At 38.7% G+C, this 18417-nt stretch overlaps 1 protein-coding gene and 1 pseudogene across 9 annotated transcripts; both read left to right on the top strand.

The window, feature by feature from the left end:
* The first annotated feature begins 1970 nt into the window (after positions 1-1970).
* Positions 1971-6056, top strand: LOC104244808 (actin-101-like; annotated as a pseudogene).
* On the top strand, positions 5631-17750 carry LOC104244809 (uncharacterized). 9 transcript variants are annotated; one of them, XM_070150582.1, is made up of 4 exons: positions 6530-6645; positions 14251-14349; positions 15215-15381; positions 16385-17750. In XM_070150582.1, the coding sequence occupies exon 4, from the start codon at positions 16389-16391 to the stop codon at positions 17505-17507; it is 1119 nt and encodes a 372-aa protein (XP_070006683.1). In that variant the 5' UTR covers positions 6530-6645; positions 14251-14349; positions 15215-15381; positions 16385-16388; the 3' UTR covers positions 17508-17750. The 9 variants fall into 9 exon arrangements, with proteins under 9 accessions (XP_070006678.1, XP_070006679.1, XP_070006683.1 ...); XM_070150584.1 differs by having other exon boundaries at positions 16375-17750; XM_070150583.1 differs by having other exon boundaries at positions 15215-15436.
* Positions 17751-18417: the final 667 nt, after the last annotated feature.

The following is an 18417-nucleotide window of genomic DNA, read 5'->3' as shown; positions in this document are numbered from 1 at the left end:
TCAAACACTGGAAATGAATAATATTATTACTTGTTTTCTTGGAAACCGTTATACCAAACACAAAAGTAAGTGTTTTTCAAATTGATTCCAAATACAAATTAATACTCTCCACAAACAGTTTTTGGCCAGACACTATATTCTACCTTTGCAATTACACACATTTGACACGAATATAACTCTTCCATTTATGGGAAAATCATACCTGCTTTTAAACAAAGAACATGTTTCACGAGACACATGAACTTCGTCGCTAACTGGTATACAACATCATCACAATCTTTTTAAAAATGTTTGTCTTTTCCAGTTTCATGGGGTCTCTGCTCTTGTACAAGTTCTTAATTACTGCTCACTCGATTGTGCGTTTGATCATGTTTATGTGCTGTCTGTGTAAAATATGTAGAATAAACTAAGGGTTCAAATCATCAACCTGCTTATTGCATGTATGCCGTTTTCAGGGGCTTTTCTTTATTTATGTTTGTTAGGATGCTTACAAGTCAAAATTTATGGGGATATTAATTAATTACTTAAGTAAGATCACCATCTGCAAATTTGTTTTGGATAACAAGAGAACAAAGGGCTCAGAAGTGGTTTTAGGATTTTTAAGTCCACAAATGTGAAATACCACCAACTACCCTTCTTTTACTGCAGGTGCGAAATTAATAAAAAAATATGTATTTTTGAGTTTTCATTATGTATAGAGGGGCCGAGTAGAAGGCACTGTGTTAACCACTATATAGGTTTCTTGGATTCCGTCTGATAAAAAATGAATCAGAAATTATAAGTCTGAACAGTTGTTATGAACTATCTTTACTTGATTTCATGCTTGCGGAACAAAATAATTGATCATGGTGTTTCTTTTTTGAGAATGGTAACGGTAAAATAGTTGATCATGGTATTGATCTCTGTCAACTATACTTGGATTTAGGGGTACTAACGATTTTATTATATCAATTCGTAAAAAAAGCTAGATGATGTTTTGTGGTTTGTCTAAGTCATGGTGAACAGAGTAACCTGGTACCTCTACTATTGAGAGGTAATAGGTACCTGGTACTTTAGTCAAGATGCACCGAGTTGTCCCGAGTACAACCGTTGTTAAGAAAAAGAATTTTATTTTGCTAAGAGTAGTTTTTTTAGTAAATAAAAAAGATTCATTGATAAAGCATCAATGCATTGTCAAAACCATGACTAGCTTATTTCTGTGTTGGGACTTTGAGAGTTTTACAACTATTCTCGTCTTACTGACTTTCTTTTGGTTGGATAAACCTAAATAACTACCTACTTAATAGTTTTATGCCTAAGATAAGGTTGTGTGCGTGGTGTTTCCAGTTTTAATTTGATAGTGATTAGTCACTTATATATGAATGTGTTGTGACTTAGAAATGTCTACATTAATAAATGAAAGGTTTGAATCTGATGATAGCTCTCCATGAGAAATTTGCAAACTACAAGTTTCCCAACCATTTTACTGTAGGTGACTTTTGTTTGGATAAACCTGAATAACAATATAATATATAGTTGATCTCATTCTCATGTCATATTGGAAGGTTACATTCTCCCATAGAACCTTATCATCATTTGTAAGTAGGTGACATTTCATAGAAGTATGCACACAACCCCTAGCAAAGACACAATTACATGAAAGCATGTCTTTATTGGTCTATAACTAAGTAGACCAAATGACCAATCATGTAAAGTCGCGATGCTTATCCTTCACAAGTAGTACAACGAATTTTAAAATTTAGAATGAGAGAAGCACTAGAATTTCCTCAGTATTGATTAGTTGGAGAATTCATAAAGTTTCTTTTTATCGCCTAAAACCTAGCAAACTTTGTGTGGGATACGACAGAGGTTGCTCCACTGCTAAGAGCATCCATTTTCATCTCGGGAATTTGAGTTATCCAAGGGAAAGGCAAAAACCATTGATAGCCCTTACTGAAAAGGATGTAAATGAGGTTCCCAAGAAATTTGGGGGTAAATATATTTGCTGGTATCTTGAAATCTTAATTTTAAACTTTGTTGCTATTCATTTTCTCCATATTTTTTCAACATTTTCTGTTTTACCTTCTGTTAGGTATTAAAAAATGGCCAACTTAGAACACCTTCAGCCTCTTGTATGTGAGAATGGGACTTCAATAATTAAAGTTAGTGCATAAGCTAAAACCCTTTTCCTTTTTGCTCTAATCTATCCAAAGAAATGTTTAATATCCCCTTTGTTTTTGAACTGTTAATAATGAAAGTGAATATAACTCTGATAATTTGATGTTTCTGATTCTCAAATATGAACAGATTGATATATATATATATATATATGTTCATCTTGTAAAAGTTGTGGTCGTAGAAACTTAATTTCTAGTTTAAAGACAAATAAATAATAACTCCTTTGGTTTGTTCATCTGCAGGCTGGATTTGCTGGTGATGATGCTCCAAGGCTGTATTTCCTAGTATTGCTGGTTGACCACAGCACACTGGCGTTAGGTTTGGGATGGATCATTTGGAATTTTATGTTGGTGATGCAACCAACTCAAGGAGGGGTATCCTCACCTTGAAATACCCAACTGAGGATGGAATAGTAGGCAACTGGGATGATACGGAGAAGATCTGGTATCACATCTTTTAAAATGAGCTAGGTGTCAATCAACCGAACCCTGTGCTGCTCTCTGAAGCACCTTTGAATCCTAAGGCTAATAGAAATAAAATGATCCAAATCATGTTTGAAACTTTCAACGTGCCTTCCATGTACCTTCCATGTACGTTGCTATTCAGGTTATCTTGTCTATTTATCCCAGTGGCCAAATCACAGGTGAGAAACGAGTCCTACCCTTACTATAAAATCAGATTTTGATGGGTTAAATAAGGTGATTTTTGGAAGTTACTTTTATTAAATTCATATAACTCTGAGATGAAGAAGCCAGTGGTCTTGGCTCATTTTAAGTTTTGTCTTTTGTTGCTAACTTGGTTTTTATTTGTATCTTGTCTAATGGATGTAAAGCTTGTTCTTTTATGCTTTAGGGAATGATTGACAAGAATGTATTATAACTTCCAAATATCAACTTTTAACTCTCATCATGAAGTGCAATGCAGATCTTAGGAAGGATTTTTATGATAACATTGTCCTTAGTGGTGAAGGAACTACATTTCTTGATATCACTGATTGTTGAGCAAGGAAATTACCGCCTTGCAGCTCCCAGTAGCATGAAGATCAAGGTGGTGGCACCCCCTGAAAGGAAGAACAGAGTCTGGATTGGAGGATCAATTTTAGCTTCTCGCAACACCTTCCAACAGGTATGCATATTGTATATCACTTTGTGGTAGTAGACTAGGGCACTAGCTTATTAGCCGTGAACGCATTGTATTTCTTGAAATTATGGTTTCAAATTTAATATTTATGAATTTTTATCAGGTTTTCACATATATCTCTATATTTTGTGTTAAAATTATCGAGTCAATTGAAGCCATTGAGCATATGATCAATTGCCTTTGTGCTAGGTTTGATTCTTGAAAACATTGAACATATGCTCCATTGGCGTTGTGCTCAGTCTGATTCTTGCATGTTTCTTCAACCTCTTCTTCTTTTCAAAACATGCTTTTGAGTATTATGTCTGTTGGGATGTGCCTTTCTGATTTTATTTCAATGAGATATTGCATACGTGAAGAAGGATGAATACGATGAATATGGTCCTTCCATAGTTCATTGGAAATGCATCTAAATTGAGCCAACAGAGGAGTTTGATGTGCTCTCCTCATCTGCTTCAGCAGGTTTTCGGAGGGGCTTATTAAAATTGTATGTTTGAGTTCATAATGTGAATATTTAACGTGATATTGAATAATTTTATGATAGATAATAGGGTGAAGATTTAACATGGTGTTGAACAATTTTTGTCACAACTCAATAGTTAAGTAAGACTACTATATTAGAGGTTGCAAGAGGTAATTATCCCCCGTGCGCTTTTTCTCTTGATTAGTACGACGATGTTGTTTCTTTTGTTAACTCTGTTCTCCAAAACAAAGAAAATGTAGTTTCTTCTTGTTAACTTTCTTCAATCAATTGTGGTTTTGCCTAACCTAATAGAGAAGGATAATTGATAGTGGGAAATAATGCCATAATCAGTTTGGGTTTGTGTTTCTATAATTTTATCTTAGCAGTTTAGAGTCTAATTATTGCAAACATGTTAAATCTTCATTGTAGAGTCCACAAAGATGAAATAAACTTGAGGGTGTGGGAGGGAAGGAGGGTATAGAGACAGATGAAGCTAGTCATTTGAGATGCAACGAAGAGGAGACGGCAGTTTTCATTGTAGCTGTTTTTATTATTGATATCGATGTGTTGTTGTTGCATTTAAGTGAAAATAAAAAATAAAAAAGATTTGTATATGGGCATATTACATGATTTGAAGATGATTTAGATTTGAAGACAATATCTTAACGTTAGAGATAGAAATCTTATCTTAATCTAAAAAAAAGAAAAAGAAAAGTGGAGGGGCCTAAGTTTGAGTTTATACCCGCCTTAATTTGACCTATTGGTAAGCACCTCACATATACTTCTCAAACGAGATAGTTTGTGACGGCCTTGATACCCTGTCACTCTACCCTTTTTTACTACAGCGAGACTTACATGTTCCAATAAGTTTTCTGGATTCAAAAGATTCAGTTTTTGAGTCAAAATCTTGATACTAATTTGTGGAACTTTTCTATAGACAACAATGTTTGATTATTCTGCTGCTAATTATCGCAATTATGGCATCATTTGCAGTCTAAAAGCAGGGAAGGTCCAATCATATTTTCTTAATATTAATACTCACTAGAAGCCTGTAAATTCAGAAATTTGTGGACTTGTTGAGTACTTGCTACCTTAGTGTTGCTTCGTCTTTTTTAGGCATTCAATAGCTTTTCGACGAATGCATTGCATTGAATTTTTTCTTTTGTTGTTTAGATCATCCACATAGGCCATACCAACTAGTTGGGATTAAAGTTTATCTTCAGTTATTATACTTACTTTGCATCCTGTGTTTATCCAGGACCTTTTTTATCTTGGTTGGAGATTTGTATATGCATCCTGTGTTTTCCCAAGACCGTTTTTTATCTTGGTTGGAGACTTGTATATCCTTGTATGGAAGTGTGAGATATAGTACTAGTTTCAGAGAACCCTAAATTACTATCTTAAAGACAAATTATTGAATATCGCACCGGATACATAGGATTCGTATAGCTGGCCCCTAATTTGGAATTGAGGTGTAATTGACTGAAAGGTTTGGGGGCAGTATGCAGATATTCATTGGATTTTAGGTTTCTAAGTTATTTCTGTGATTAATAACTGCTGGAATATAATCAACCAGCTGTGATTATCTTGTGGTTTTGTAGGCATACAAGGATCATTGCAAGTTAGTCACCTGGAAAACAGACATTTTTACTCTTCAATGGTGCTTTACCCTTCGGAGGAAGTCCAAAATATTAGTCATTATAGGTGTAGCAGCAGGAAAGAAGCTAGATATTTGAGGTGGGAGACTCCAAGGCCACCATTGAATCCCTTCCATACCATACCTTGCAATTGGGTCAAACAGAATTGGACCTTCTGGATTCTGTTTGTGCTCGCAACAAAGGTGGAAACAGTTAAAGATTCTGCTGCTGCTGATGAAAAACTAGCGGGTTAGGAAAAAGTGTCCATGGGCATATTGTAGGTGGGAGAGATTTAAAGGTGTCACCATGGCAGTGGGTAAGCTGGAAAGGTAAGATGGTGAACTTTTATTTGCTGTTGTTTCATACATTGGAGAGGATGCTTCTTCCATCTTCAGCAGTATCGGAACAAAGCATTCATTAGTTTTACCAAAGAAGAAGTGGAAGGCTATCGCATATTCCAATGCCTGAGAAAGATTGTAAAAGATGCAAGACTTGGTGATATACTGTGGCGAGGTACTTATTTTGAGGTTGCTGAACATCCACCTCTTGTAGATTTGGTGGATGTTTCTGATAATGCTGAGGACGATGTTAGGAAAACTTTTAGCTTGGAACATTTGTTTTACCATTTTAGATTTCTGAATCGAATTTTACCTTCCTCTTTATTAGTATCTTCAATGACCCTTGTGGTTGGTTTATAACACTGACAATGATTCTGATGCTCCGAGCTTCCTGTAGTCAGGTCCTCTAAGCCTCACAGCTTCGAGAGATGCTGGCATGGAAGGTCAAAGCAATGACAGCAGAGATGATTATACACTTGATGAAGTCTTAATATGTCATAGGATCCTGACAGAGGAAGAATTACGAGGAAGAACTTGAATTCCTGGGTCCTCGTAGTTCCTCGAAACTCTTGCCTCGTAGTGGAGAGAAAATGCTCATTGACCTCTAGATGTAAATCAAGTTCTTGCTGGTACTGGGGAGGGAGAGAAGGCTAGAGAATTGCTGGGTCATAGGTAGCTCAACTTGGCTGGAAGAAGCTCTATAACTTCAGAATGTGATGTTAGAACTAGAAAGAAGCAACTTGAGTGGTAAAAAAAGTCAACCACATCAAGGACAAGGATCTGCGGGAGTTGAGAAAAGAAAAGGAGTGCATGATGCTTGAGAATTAATTGTCTGGAATTGGAGATAAAACAACAAGAAATGGATGCTCAATCCAAGTGTATATCAGCTGACATTTTGCTGTTTTTGTTTCAGGTACATGTACCTACTTGATTTTCTCATCCCTTTTATTTTTCTATTAATTGTTTATGGTGGCCTCATGAGTTTCACATAAGATTTGCTATAATAATAGTTTGTGCACCATCTTGGATTGAATAGCCGTGGTGCTTCACACTTCTTTTGTTAGTTGAAATGTCTAAGGTCATGATGCATGATAATTATATTATTTGTGTTTGATTCTTTTTATCCACCTGTCTTTCTAGTTATATTTCATCTAGTTGGTCTGCTAACACATAATATGTTCTTCGGAGTAACTCTGGGGTATTTAATATTGTTTACTGGAATAATGGAAAGATATCTTTGGAGCAAGTTTTGGGGCGATAGTGGGAACATTTTGACTTACACTGATGCTTAAGTTCTACTCTGGACTATATGAATACCTATTAGCAAATGTATGTCCACGCACCATCTTGCAGTAGTGAATTGTGTCCCTGCAAATTAACGAAGATAATGTCATGAATGGTCATTCTTACATGATGGCTCTGCAAATTGCAAGATCGCAAAGTTTTGATTTGGAGCTCTTCTGTGGAAACTTGGTTTTTCATTAGCAAAATATTATATACTTTACATTTCTTTCCCTCTTAACAGAAACTATTAAGTATCTTTTGTTTGTTTCCTTCTTACCAAAAGACAATTAGACTATGACCTGATGCTATTTCTGATCAGGATGATCTAATTCTATTTCTAAGCAAGTGTGCTGTAAATTTTGCCTGTGAGTTCCAATTTTTGAGGAAATATTGATAAACTGTGATTATAACATCTTTGCCCTGTTAGCAAGAAAGAAGGATCTGCTATTGACTGAATCAGAAAGGATAACCTTGAGCGGATCTTAGTAGGCATTTGTTAAACTGAAAATACAGCACCAACATGAGAAGAATGTACTCTTTCCATCCCAAAATTGAATGTCGACCTTTCAGTTTGGTCCAAATTCAAAGTGAAGTCCACTTTGCTGCAAATGCTATAAATTATACATCCTAGGTTATCATTCAACTAGAAGATAATAAAACCACTGTAAACAACTCTTTGGCAGATTTAAGAGAGAGAAAAGAAGCTAAAAGAAGCACATGCTTTGTAATTTATATAGGCGCCCAAACAAAGTACAATATTCCTCAGTTTTGGCTCTTTATACAACAACAACAAACCCAGTATGATCCCAACAGGTGGGGTCTGGGGAGGGTAGTCTGTACGCAGATCTTACCCCTACCTAATGCAGGTAGAGAGGTTGTTTCCAATAGACCCTCGGCTCAGGAAGGTCAAGAAGAAGAAGAGGAAAGCAAGGAAGGAAGAAAGAAGGAAGAGAAAAAAAAAGGGAGAGATAAAGGATAAGTAGTACCAAATAATAGCAACGGGGAATACAATACCTGAGGCGAGCAAAATCACATAACGTAATAAAAATCTAAGAATATGAAGGGACATGCATGCTACTAAGACTATCGGTGAACAACTAAAAACTACCCACTAACCTTCTACCTTAATCCTCAACCTCCACACCCTCCTATCAAGCGTATTGTCCTCAGTAAGCTGAAGCAGCGCCATGTCCTGTCTAATCACCTCTCCCCAGTACTTCTTAGGCCTACCTCGACCTCTTCTCAAACTCCCCATGGCCAACTTCTCACACCTCCTGACAGGAGCATCAATGTTTCTTCTCTTAACATGTTCGAACCATCTCAGCCTCAACTCTCGCATTTTGTTCTCCACGGAGGTTACTCCCACTCTGTCCCGGATAGCTTCATTCTTAATCCTATCTCTCCTGGTACACCCACACATCCATCTCAACATTCTCATCTCTGCTACGTTCATCTTCTACACGTGGGAGTTCTTGACTGACCAACACTCAGCCCCATACAACATAGCCGGTCGAACCACCACTCGATAAAGCTTACCCTTAAGTCTTGGCGGCACATTCTTATCACATAAAACACTGGAAGCGAGCCTCCACTTTATCCATCCCGCTCCGATGCGATGTGCGACATCTTCGTCAGTCTCCCCCTTACCCTGGATAATAGACCCGAGATACTTAAAACTCGCTCTCTTGGGGATAGGTTGAGCATCAAGCTTAACCTCTACGTCTGCATCATGGGTCCCGTCACTGAATTTTCACTCCAAGTATTCTGTCTTAGTTCTACTCAGTTTGAAACCTTTAGACTCTAAAGTCTGTCTCCAAACCTCCAACCTCGCGTCAACTCCGCTTCGCGTCTCGTCAATCAACACTATATCATCGGCAAATAGCATGCACCAAGGCACCTCCCCTTGGATGTGTCGCGAGAGTACATCCATCGCCAAGGCAAATAAAATGGGCTAAGAGCCGATCCCTGGTGCAACCCCATCTCCACAGAGAAATGCTCTGAGTCACCAACCACAGTCCTCACCCGAGTCTTAGCATCATCATACATATCCTTAATCACCCTAATGTACGCTACCGGAACGCCGCTAACCTCCAAACACCTCCATAGGACCTCCATCGGGACTTTATCGTACGCTTTCTCAAGGTCAATAAACACCATATGCAAATCAATCTTTCTTTCCCTGTACTGCTCCACTAATCTCCTTACCAGATGAATCGCTTCCGTAGTCGAACGCCCCGGCATGAATCCAAATTGATTCTCGAAAATAGACACGCACCTCCTCACCCTGGCCTCCACCACTCTCTCCCAAACTTTCATAGTGTGACTCAACAACTTGATACCCCTATAATTGTTGCAATTTTGGATATCACCCTTGTTCTTGTAAAGCGGAACCATCGTACTCCACCTCCATTCTACGGGCATCTTCTTCGTCTTAAATATAACATTAAACAGCCCAGTGAGCCACTCCAAACCTGCCCGCCCCGCGCTCTTCCAGAATTCTACCAGGATTTCGTCTGGCCCCGTCACTCTGCCCCTGCATATCTTATGCATCGCCCCTCCACCTCCTCTACCATAATCCGCCTACAGTATCCAAAATCCCGCCGACTATCGGAGTGCTCCAACTCACTCAGCACAATGCGTTTATCCCCCTCCTCGTTCAATAGTTTATAGAAGTATGTCTGCCATCTTCTCCTAATAAGTGCCTCGTCCATTAACACTTTGCCATCCTCGTCCTTGATGCACTTGACTTGGTCTAAATCGCGAGCTTTCCTCTCCCTCACCTTGGCCAACCGGTACAACTTCTTGTCCCCGCCTTTGCCCCCGATCTCCTCGTACAAACGAGCAAATGCCGTGTTCTTAGCCGTCGTAACTGCTAACTTCGCCTCTTTCTTTGCCTTTCTGTAACACTCACGATAAGTCCTTTTTTTCTCCTCGTTTGTACTCTCCACTAGCTTCAAATAAGCAGCTTTCTTAGCTTCCACTTTAACTTGAACCTCTCCATTCCACCACCAGTTCCCTTTATGACCCCCAGGAGAGCCCTTCGTGACCCCTAAGACCTCTCTAGCATTCTTAGCTTTCACTTTAACTTGAACCTCTCCATTCCACCACCAGTCCCCTTTATGACCCCCAGGAGAGCCCTTCGTGACCCCTAAGACCTCTCCAGCAGCTACCCTAATGCAATTCGCAGTCGTGAACCATATACTAGACGCGTCCCCCCTACTCATCCAGGCCCTCATAGCCAACAACTTTTCCCCTAACTCCTGAGCTTTGTCCTTGGTCAAGTTACCTCACTTGATCTTAGGTTGCCTGCACCCCGCCCTCTTCCTCCTACTCCTCTTGATCTTCAGGTCCATAACTAGGAGCCTATGTAGGGTCGTGAGGTGCTCACTTGGGATGACCTTGCAGTCAGTGCACAGACCTTTATCGCATTTCCTGCAGAGAAGATAATCAATCTGAGTCTTGCCCATTGAATTTCGGAAAGTGACCAAGTGCTCTTCCCTCTTCGGAAAACTCGAGTTAGCTATAACCAAATCAAAAGCTCTAGCAAACTCCAACAGTGAATTACCTCCCTCATTCCTATCCCCAAAATCGAACCCGCCAAACACATCATCATAATCCCTAGCACTAGCCCCAATATGACTATTGAAATCTCCGCCAATGAACAACTTCTCTATGTGCGGGATACTACGCACCATCTTGTCCAAATCCTCCCAGAATTGCTTCTTGACCTCCTGTTCCAAACCTACCTGAGGAGCGTATGCACTAATCACGTTTACAGTATACCCACCAACTACCAGTTTAATACTTGATCAAAGCCTACCCTGCACTACTATTGAGTAGCGAGAGAGGGTCGAAGCAGCTTTTACCCGATTTAGGGTCGGGATCGATTTCCACAGAGAGCTAGATGTTGGAGTCGGGTATCTATCTAATTTAGAGTTGGGTATGTGTTCCAAATTACACTTCTAAATATTTTTTGGTTTTTGTTTTACTTCTACTTTTATCAAACTACAATGGTAAATTAAACTAGAATAAACTAAGAATAAAATGTTGCGGGTTGTTCAAATGGTTTAAAAGGCACTAGGGTAGTGACTTTTGCCTAGGTGGTCAATTGACGGATACTTGAGTCTAAGGCATGATTGACATATTTGGGGAGTATGATATAACCGTTGCACGATTTTAACCACTCTACACCTTTCGGTGGTTCAAGTGATTTTGCCCGAATTGACTTTCTCAAGACCAATTGGGTATGCAAATTTGCACAAACAATCAAGGTTCAAGTCGGGTATTACTCTCTCGAGGTTTAACCCTTTAATTGGGGCTATCAATCTCTTGAGTACGCCCCAATTCCTTGTTGGACCAATTTTAGAGACTCAAGCTCTCTTTCTCAAAAAGAGCTCAAGTCAACTAAACACAAACTAGTGTTTGAGACCACTAATTCAGCAATTAAACATGAAATTAGCCCAAATATCAAACACTCATAGCCAATCTAGCCCTAAAACACAAGACCCATCCATTACCCACACTAGGGTTGAGCCACAACCCTAGCTTATGGGTTTAGCTACTCATAATTAAAGAAGAAAAACAAGAAATAGATGAAGAAAAACTCATATTAATTAATTACTAAGATAAACAAGAAGATTCAATGTTGAAATGTAGATAAAATTGCTCAAAATAGCTAAAATATTCGAACCCACGAGCGCAGCTCTTAGCTAAAATTATTTGATGACCTAAAAATGGGAAAAGAAACTATTTATACTAAGCTGAAAAATCTGGACAAAAATACCCCTGCGGGGCTAGTGCGGACCGCACAAAATCACGTGCAGCTGCAGTAAGGCTCTTGACATAAAAATCCATCTCTCTGAACTCGGGCAATGCGGACCGCATAGAATGGAGTGCGACCGCGGAGGCTTCTAGTGCGGTCCGCATGAAATGGAGCGCAGACCGCATTGGCTTGAAACTCGGAACTGGCAACTCTCTGATCCTTCTTACTCGGACCGCATTGTTCTTTTTGCCTGAATATCATACTCTGAACCTCACTTGTGCGGACCGCACAGAATGGTGTGCGGCCGCACTGGCCTTGTTTTGTCTGAGCTTTGTCTTGTCTTGATACTTGTGCAAGTTTCACTCCTTTTGAGCTGATCTTCGACATCTTGTCACCTTGTTGATCAAACCTGCAATCAAGCACAACTTGTGAGCCTTTGAGACTATTTTGTACAGATTTCTAATCAAAACTTAAGCAAGGAGTATAAAATGTAGCAAAATCCCTAGTTATCAATACTCATCAACCTATATTACCCTCTTAATCTCGACCACGAGCTCCATGAAGTCTCTGTCAACTAAAATACCTACCCCATTCTTACCCTCAGCGCTTCCTGAGTGCCATAGTTTAAACCCGTCTACATCTCGTGCCCTAGTACCCTTCCATCTAGTCTCCTGGACACACACTATGTTGATCTTCCTCTTCTTAAGAATCTTACCTAACTCTATAGACTTCCACGTCAACGTCCCAATGTTCCAAGACCCAGCCTAGAGGCTTTCTTCCCACCCCCAACCCCACCCGAGGACATGACCTTACTCTCATATCGTTCACTATCGCCACTATAAGCAAAAGGTATCAGGTAAACACTACCACTAAGAGCAAGTAATGGGAACGAAGGACTACAAGCTACGAACCCGAGAGCTAAAAACAACTCAAAGGAGCTACTACGAGAACAGTAACGCGAGCAGGCACTAGAACAATGAATCTACCACGTCTAAGAAACTACCCCTATGCAAACACAGAATTAAAATGGATAGATGAAACCTTAAGCTTAAAACACTAGTAGAAAAGATAAATCAATCCAATTAAAATTTCCGGCAAGGCAACAGTAAATAGATGTGCGCAAATACAATTCAAGAAAGATGGAACCTGGATCAAGTCGAGGATGTTCGGACGCGCTTCCAAATCTGCTGAATGCGCAACCAAACCCTTTTCTCGGCAAGAAGGGTATCAAAAAATAGAGTCCCAATTTCACGTAATAATCTGACGGAGGGTTCTTTATTTTTCCTGCCAAATGCAATTCAGATGTGAAAACCAAGCCAACCACAGAATTTGTTAATCGGAGTTCCAGAGAAAATTGAGTTCCCCGATCAAGGCTGTGTTAAATCAAAGAATTGAACTCTGTTTCTGGTTGTAAACCGCAAACGTGGCCAAAAATCTTTAAATTGCAAATGAAAAAATCAATTGCAAAATGAATTATTCAATCTGAATCGCTAGGGTTGAGAGTTGAGACGGAATGGATTGAATTCCGGTCACAAGAATACTACAGATAAGGAAAGAAATTGAACCCTTTTTTGTATTTTCCTTCAAGCAACAGAATTTCCAAATTTCAAAATGGGCACAAGCACGGAGATTTTGCTTAAAAGTGAAATTGTAAAACAGTTTATCTGTTGGATTATTCTCCGGCGAGGTTTTCGGCAATATCCGGCAACAACGACGTTGACGGATTTTTCCGGCGACATTGACGGATGTTTATCAGGCGACGACCAGTTGTTTGATACCGACGGCGACAAGAAATTGTTTCGTTAACGGAAAAGGAGAGTGAAACAGCACTGCGAGAAAATCTGATTGAAAATTCACTCTTCTCTCTTTATACTCTTGTCAATTTTCCCCACTTAATGTTGACACGAAAATGATATTGTAACCATCCCAAAAAATCAAAAGTTCTCATTATTAAAGATTAGATAAAAGAAGCAAAAAAAATTCTAATGTATTTATGTAGTCTATTTTAAATGTGAAGTCACCTTACATCTCTGGATCTAGAGTATGCAATTCAATCCTTCATCCGTGAAGTAATTTCATGGAAATAAAGGATCCCCTTGGGTAACTTTGCATAATTGGAACAAGCATGTGATGATAAACTTGCAGTTTACACATGAATATTATATAAGTACAATTACCACAAGAGCTGTAGAGCAAATACTCCATTGAGCTATTTAGATAGCTAGTGAAGACAAAAAAGAAAACTTTTTTTCATTATTTAGATTGCTAGTTGAGCCAAAAAAGGAAAAACTGTATTCTTTATGAGATTAAAGGTCATGCGAACTTTTGAATGAAGCTTGGCAAGTAAACTTTCTGAAAAGATGAATAAGGAATGTGAATTTTCTTCTGGATGGATTAACTATTTAAGTGACTTGATCCAGCTGTATGAAAATTAAATGATATCACTTATCTGGCTGACTGTCTTTCTTGTAGTCTTTGTATGAATGGGTATCAGTCATTGGTTCAGGGTCTGCAGAAAAACATAAAGTTACAAGGGAAGTTTTCAGCCAGAAAAAGATTTTTTTTTTCCAGGTATTGGCTTGTAATTCTGAGTTCCTCCATGTAACCAAAAACGGTATTCTAAGTTTGTGGTTAGTACTGTTTGAACAATTGTCCATCTTCTTAAATACTCTCCCAAGCTCATAATCTTTACTCTGTCCTCTTCTTACTCTGTGTACTTCCCATAGGACCATTTGTGTTCATCCCGTCTGACCTTATACTCTTCAATTAATCTTTCAAGAAACACTTCTCAACTTGAAGAAAATGGGGGAGAGGGAGGGAGAGAGAGATGACAACGGGAAAATACAAACTATAAACTAATTTAAAATTTTGATAAGGAACTGCATGGTGGATCAATTAATCTGGAAGCATATCCCCGTGGTGCATATTTAATATCCTATAATTAACAAGATTAATTCCAAGATTATCATCTCTAGGATGATAATAACAGGAAATAATCGACAAGAAAAATGAAAAGTTCAGAGAGTGTCTCCCTTTTTCTTCGCTATCTAGATTCTGTTTCTCCAAGACTTTACTCGTTCATCTTTGTTTGAGGACTTCTTCGCCCTATTCTTACAAAATTGAATTAACCAAGAAAGGTGAAAAGAGGAAACAAGAGGAAATTTTTCAAAAAAAAAAGAGGAAACAAGAGGAAAGGAAAGAAATGTGACATGAATATAGCCTAAAGAAATAAATAGGAGAAGAAAACGGAAAGAGAGAGTAACTAGGTTACCACATCAGAAATAAGCCGTTATTTTTCAAGCTGTCTCCTTTTTTTTTCTTCCAAGCTGTCTACTTGATTGTTCTTGCAAAGAGTGAAAGTTACATTCTGAAGCTTGGTATAAGTTGATTGTTTGTATTTTCTCTCTTATTCTGACCAAACCTTTTTGTCAATTAGGTCATATAATTGAGATGATATTATCTGTGCTGAATTACCACAATTTCTTTGTGGAGAAGGCTAGAGGGGAAGGCCCATTATCCGCCGAGTTTCGAACTGTGCGCCAGCTGGCCCTTGGGGGATTTTTCAGTTATAAAAAGAATTACCGCAACTTTTTTGTCTTTTGGGTAAATTAAATCAAATGCAACTTTTATCCACTGGTTGTGATTTGTGTTAAAACTTGTAAGTATTTTGTTTGATCCTTATTCTTATAGAACTTAATCAGAAGTTATCTGAAGCCCCATATTTCTTGGGAAAAAACTGGAGGGAGGGAGGGAGGAAGGGGATTAAGGATTAAATATTTTCCTTAATTAGTTTTAAGAAAATTTCGCAGAACACCTCACTTTCCATGTGACATTGTTTTGAATGCATATACAAATTAGTCCGAGATACCTATATGTGTATAAAACATTAAGTATGCTGCCTATTTCAACTTGTAACCTAACTTATCCGGGAATTAGTCCGCCCAATTCCCCGAGCAAAGTCTCCTAAAACCCACCTGTTTCTGCTGCCATCATCCCATTTGTCAAAAGCGACGGCACTTGTTAGCAGACCTCACATCTGTTGTAAGTTCTCTTCTTTCTTGGGCGATTAAAACAATGTGTTTCACGAAGCACCCTCGAAGTATTCACTTAATTTATAAGCCTCTTCTGTAGAAGTAAACAAGAACTTGTGTTGTAGGGGTAAAAAACATTTGATTTATGTTGCAACTGATCTCATTTATTCTATGGTAAATTTATTTCTTTATTGCATCTGCATTTGGTAAAATGTGACTTGAATCAATTTTTTTCCTTTCTTGTTATTTATATCATAGTTAGGTTGTGTTCTATTGATAATCGGTGCAATGTAACTGTTAATTCTGCTTTATAGATGATCATAGGGATAAAAAATTTATACTCAACTGTGTTGCATGACTCTCTGCCTTAGTTTCGCCCTTTATCTCTGCAGAATCTAGTCATAGAATCTATTTTGTATCTTTTCTGTGCTCCACTTAATTGAATGAGCAAAATCGTACTGGATCTGTAAGTTTGTGAGTTATTAAGATTGCCAATCTGCTAAATGTAGAAATAGCATTCATCAGCTTGCTTCATATGTACCAGATTAATCCAGTGATATCATAGATTTGTGCAGATCAATGCAAGTTAATCACCAACAAAGCGATTCCCCTAACCAGGGCTCAGGGGATTTGCAGCATGCTCTGGAAGGTGCCGCATCCTTTGGTTTTAGCAACATGCATGACATGAACCAACAAGTGTTGTCTCTAGATGCTATCGAAACCAGTAGACTTGATGTGTATGAAGCTTATAATGAGAGGTCAGATGATGTAGAAGAAGTCACTGTACGTCGTGAAGAGAAACCGCCAGTTGTGTATCGGCGTACAAGATGGAAGATGAATAAAGAGAAACAGCCTGTTGTATACAGTCGTATGAAATGGACAGATGAGATGGTTAAGCTTTTGATCACTGCTGTTTCTTACATCGGAGAAGATGTTTGGTCCAATGGGATATTCCCAAAGAAAGGTAAATGGAGGGCTATTTCCAATGCTATGGCTGAAAGAGGTCATCATGTCTCACCTCAGCAGTGTGAGGATAAGTTTAATGATCTGAACAAAAAGTTCAAGAGACTGAATGATATTCTTGGGAGAGGCACTGCATGTTGTGTTGTGGAGAACCCTGGCCTTATGGAAATGATGGACCTGACTCATGATGCGCAGGAGGAAGTGAAGAAGCTTTTAAGTAGCAAACAGTTGTTCTATCAAGAATTGTGCTCATACAACAACCAAAATAGATTATTCCTTCCCGATGATCGGGAACTCCAGCGATCTGTGCTGTTGGCTCTCAAACGTAAGGACAGGTATGAGCCTGAATATGTTGTGCAGGATATGTCTGCAAAGAGAAAGATAGTCGGGGAAGAAAGAGTTTCCAATGTGGTCTGTGCATTCATTAATTCAGATTGTAATGTGCTTAATCCCAACAGCAATGGGATTCATGATTATACTAACAATGAGGAGGCAGAGACATTGCAGAATGAGCAGCAGATTATGCATCAGTTACTGCAGTTGGAAGAACAGAAGTTACAAATTAAGGCCCAAATTCTGGAACTGGAGAAGCAGAGAGTCAAGTGCCTGAGGTTCCGCCGGAGAGAAGACAGGGAGCTACAAGAACTGAAGCTGGAAAATAAGGCTATGATGCTTGAGAATAAGCGCATGGAGCTTCAGCTCAAGCGCTGTGAAACAAGTCTTCAGACTGAATAATCTATTAGCATATGTTTTAGCAAGGCGCCACATGCTGCAGAATACGCAGTCTGTAATTTTCTTTCTATTAGTAAGCCCTTGCCTGTTACCCTTACAACGTACCTTTTGTCTCCTGCTTCCTGTTTGCTTTCTTTTGGTGTAAGACGCAAAGTCGTAACTTTCATGGTGTGGTAGTTGATTTATCCTGTTGACACTTTGTTGGGTGTTTGCTACATGAAATCTTTAATTTTATTGTGTTCCTCATTTCTACCTTTGCACTTGGTAAAAAAAAAAAAGGCAGCCCGGTGCATTAAGCTCCCGCTATGCGCAAGGTCGGGGGAGTGGCCGGACCACAACGGTCTAGTATACGCAGCTTTACCCTGTATTTCTGGAAGAGGCTGTTGCCACGGCTTAAACCCGTGACCTCCTAGTCATATTACAACAACTTTACCAGTTACCTTTGCACATGGTATTTGGAAGAATTTCGGAAATCCTTGTATCTCTGCTTATATCTCATTAAAGTTGGCCAAAAGGGTGGCTGAAGTATCAGAGGCTTTCCAGCATGTACCATATGCTGCCTGCAATATTTGAACTATAAGCAAATTTGTCTTGAGATTGACATTTTTTGTTTCTTATCACATTGAAGGATGCTAGTATCTATATTGATGGTTGTTCTTTTGATGTAGTTTTTCTTTTAACCTTGCTAATAATTCCTCTTTTTGCTATGTGATGCTTGATTGAAACTTTGCATTTCCTTCTTGAGAACTGTTGTCATAGTGGCGCCACATCTAGCTAGAGTTCTCTATAAATATGTGAACATTGTTTTCTTATCTACTCAGTTTTACTTTTTTTGTTTTTTTCAAGAATATTTAAAAATATTAAAATTAACCAAATATGGGGAAATTGGAAATTCCTTCGTACCAAACACACC

Source organism: Nicotiana sylvestris, chromosome 7 (assembly GCF_000393655.2).
Source record: "Nicotiana sylvestris chromosome 7, ASM39365v2, whole genome shotgun sequence".
Lineage (NCBI taxonomy): Eukaryota > Viridiplantae > Streptophyta > Magnoliopsida > Solanales > Solanaceae > Nicotiana > Nicotiana sylvestris.
The sequence above is the reverse complement of the archived record's forward strand: the minus strand, read 5'-3'. Positions and strand labels throughout refer to the sequence as shown.

Coding starts and splice junctions, on each gene's coding strand:
- LOC104244809 (XM_070150577.1), top strand. CDS start 6,596: ATGCTCAATCCAAGTGTATATCAGCTGACATTTTGCTGTTTTTGTTTC. Junction 6,646..16,384: donor TTTTGCTGTTTTTGTTTCAG/GTACATGTACCT, acceptor AGATTTGTGCAG/ATCAATGCAAGTTAATCACC.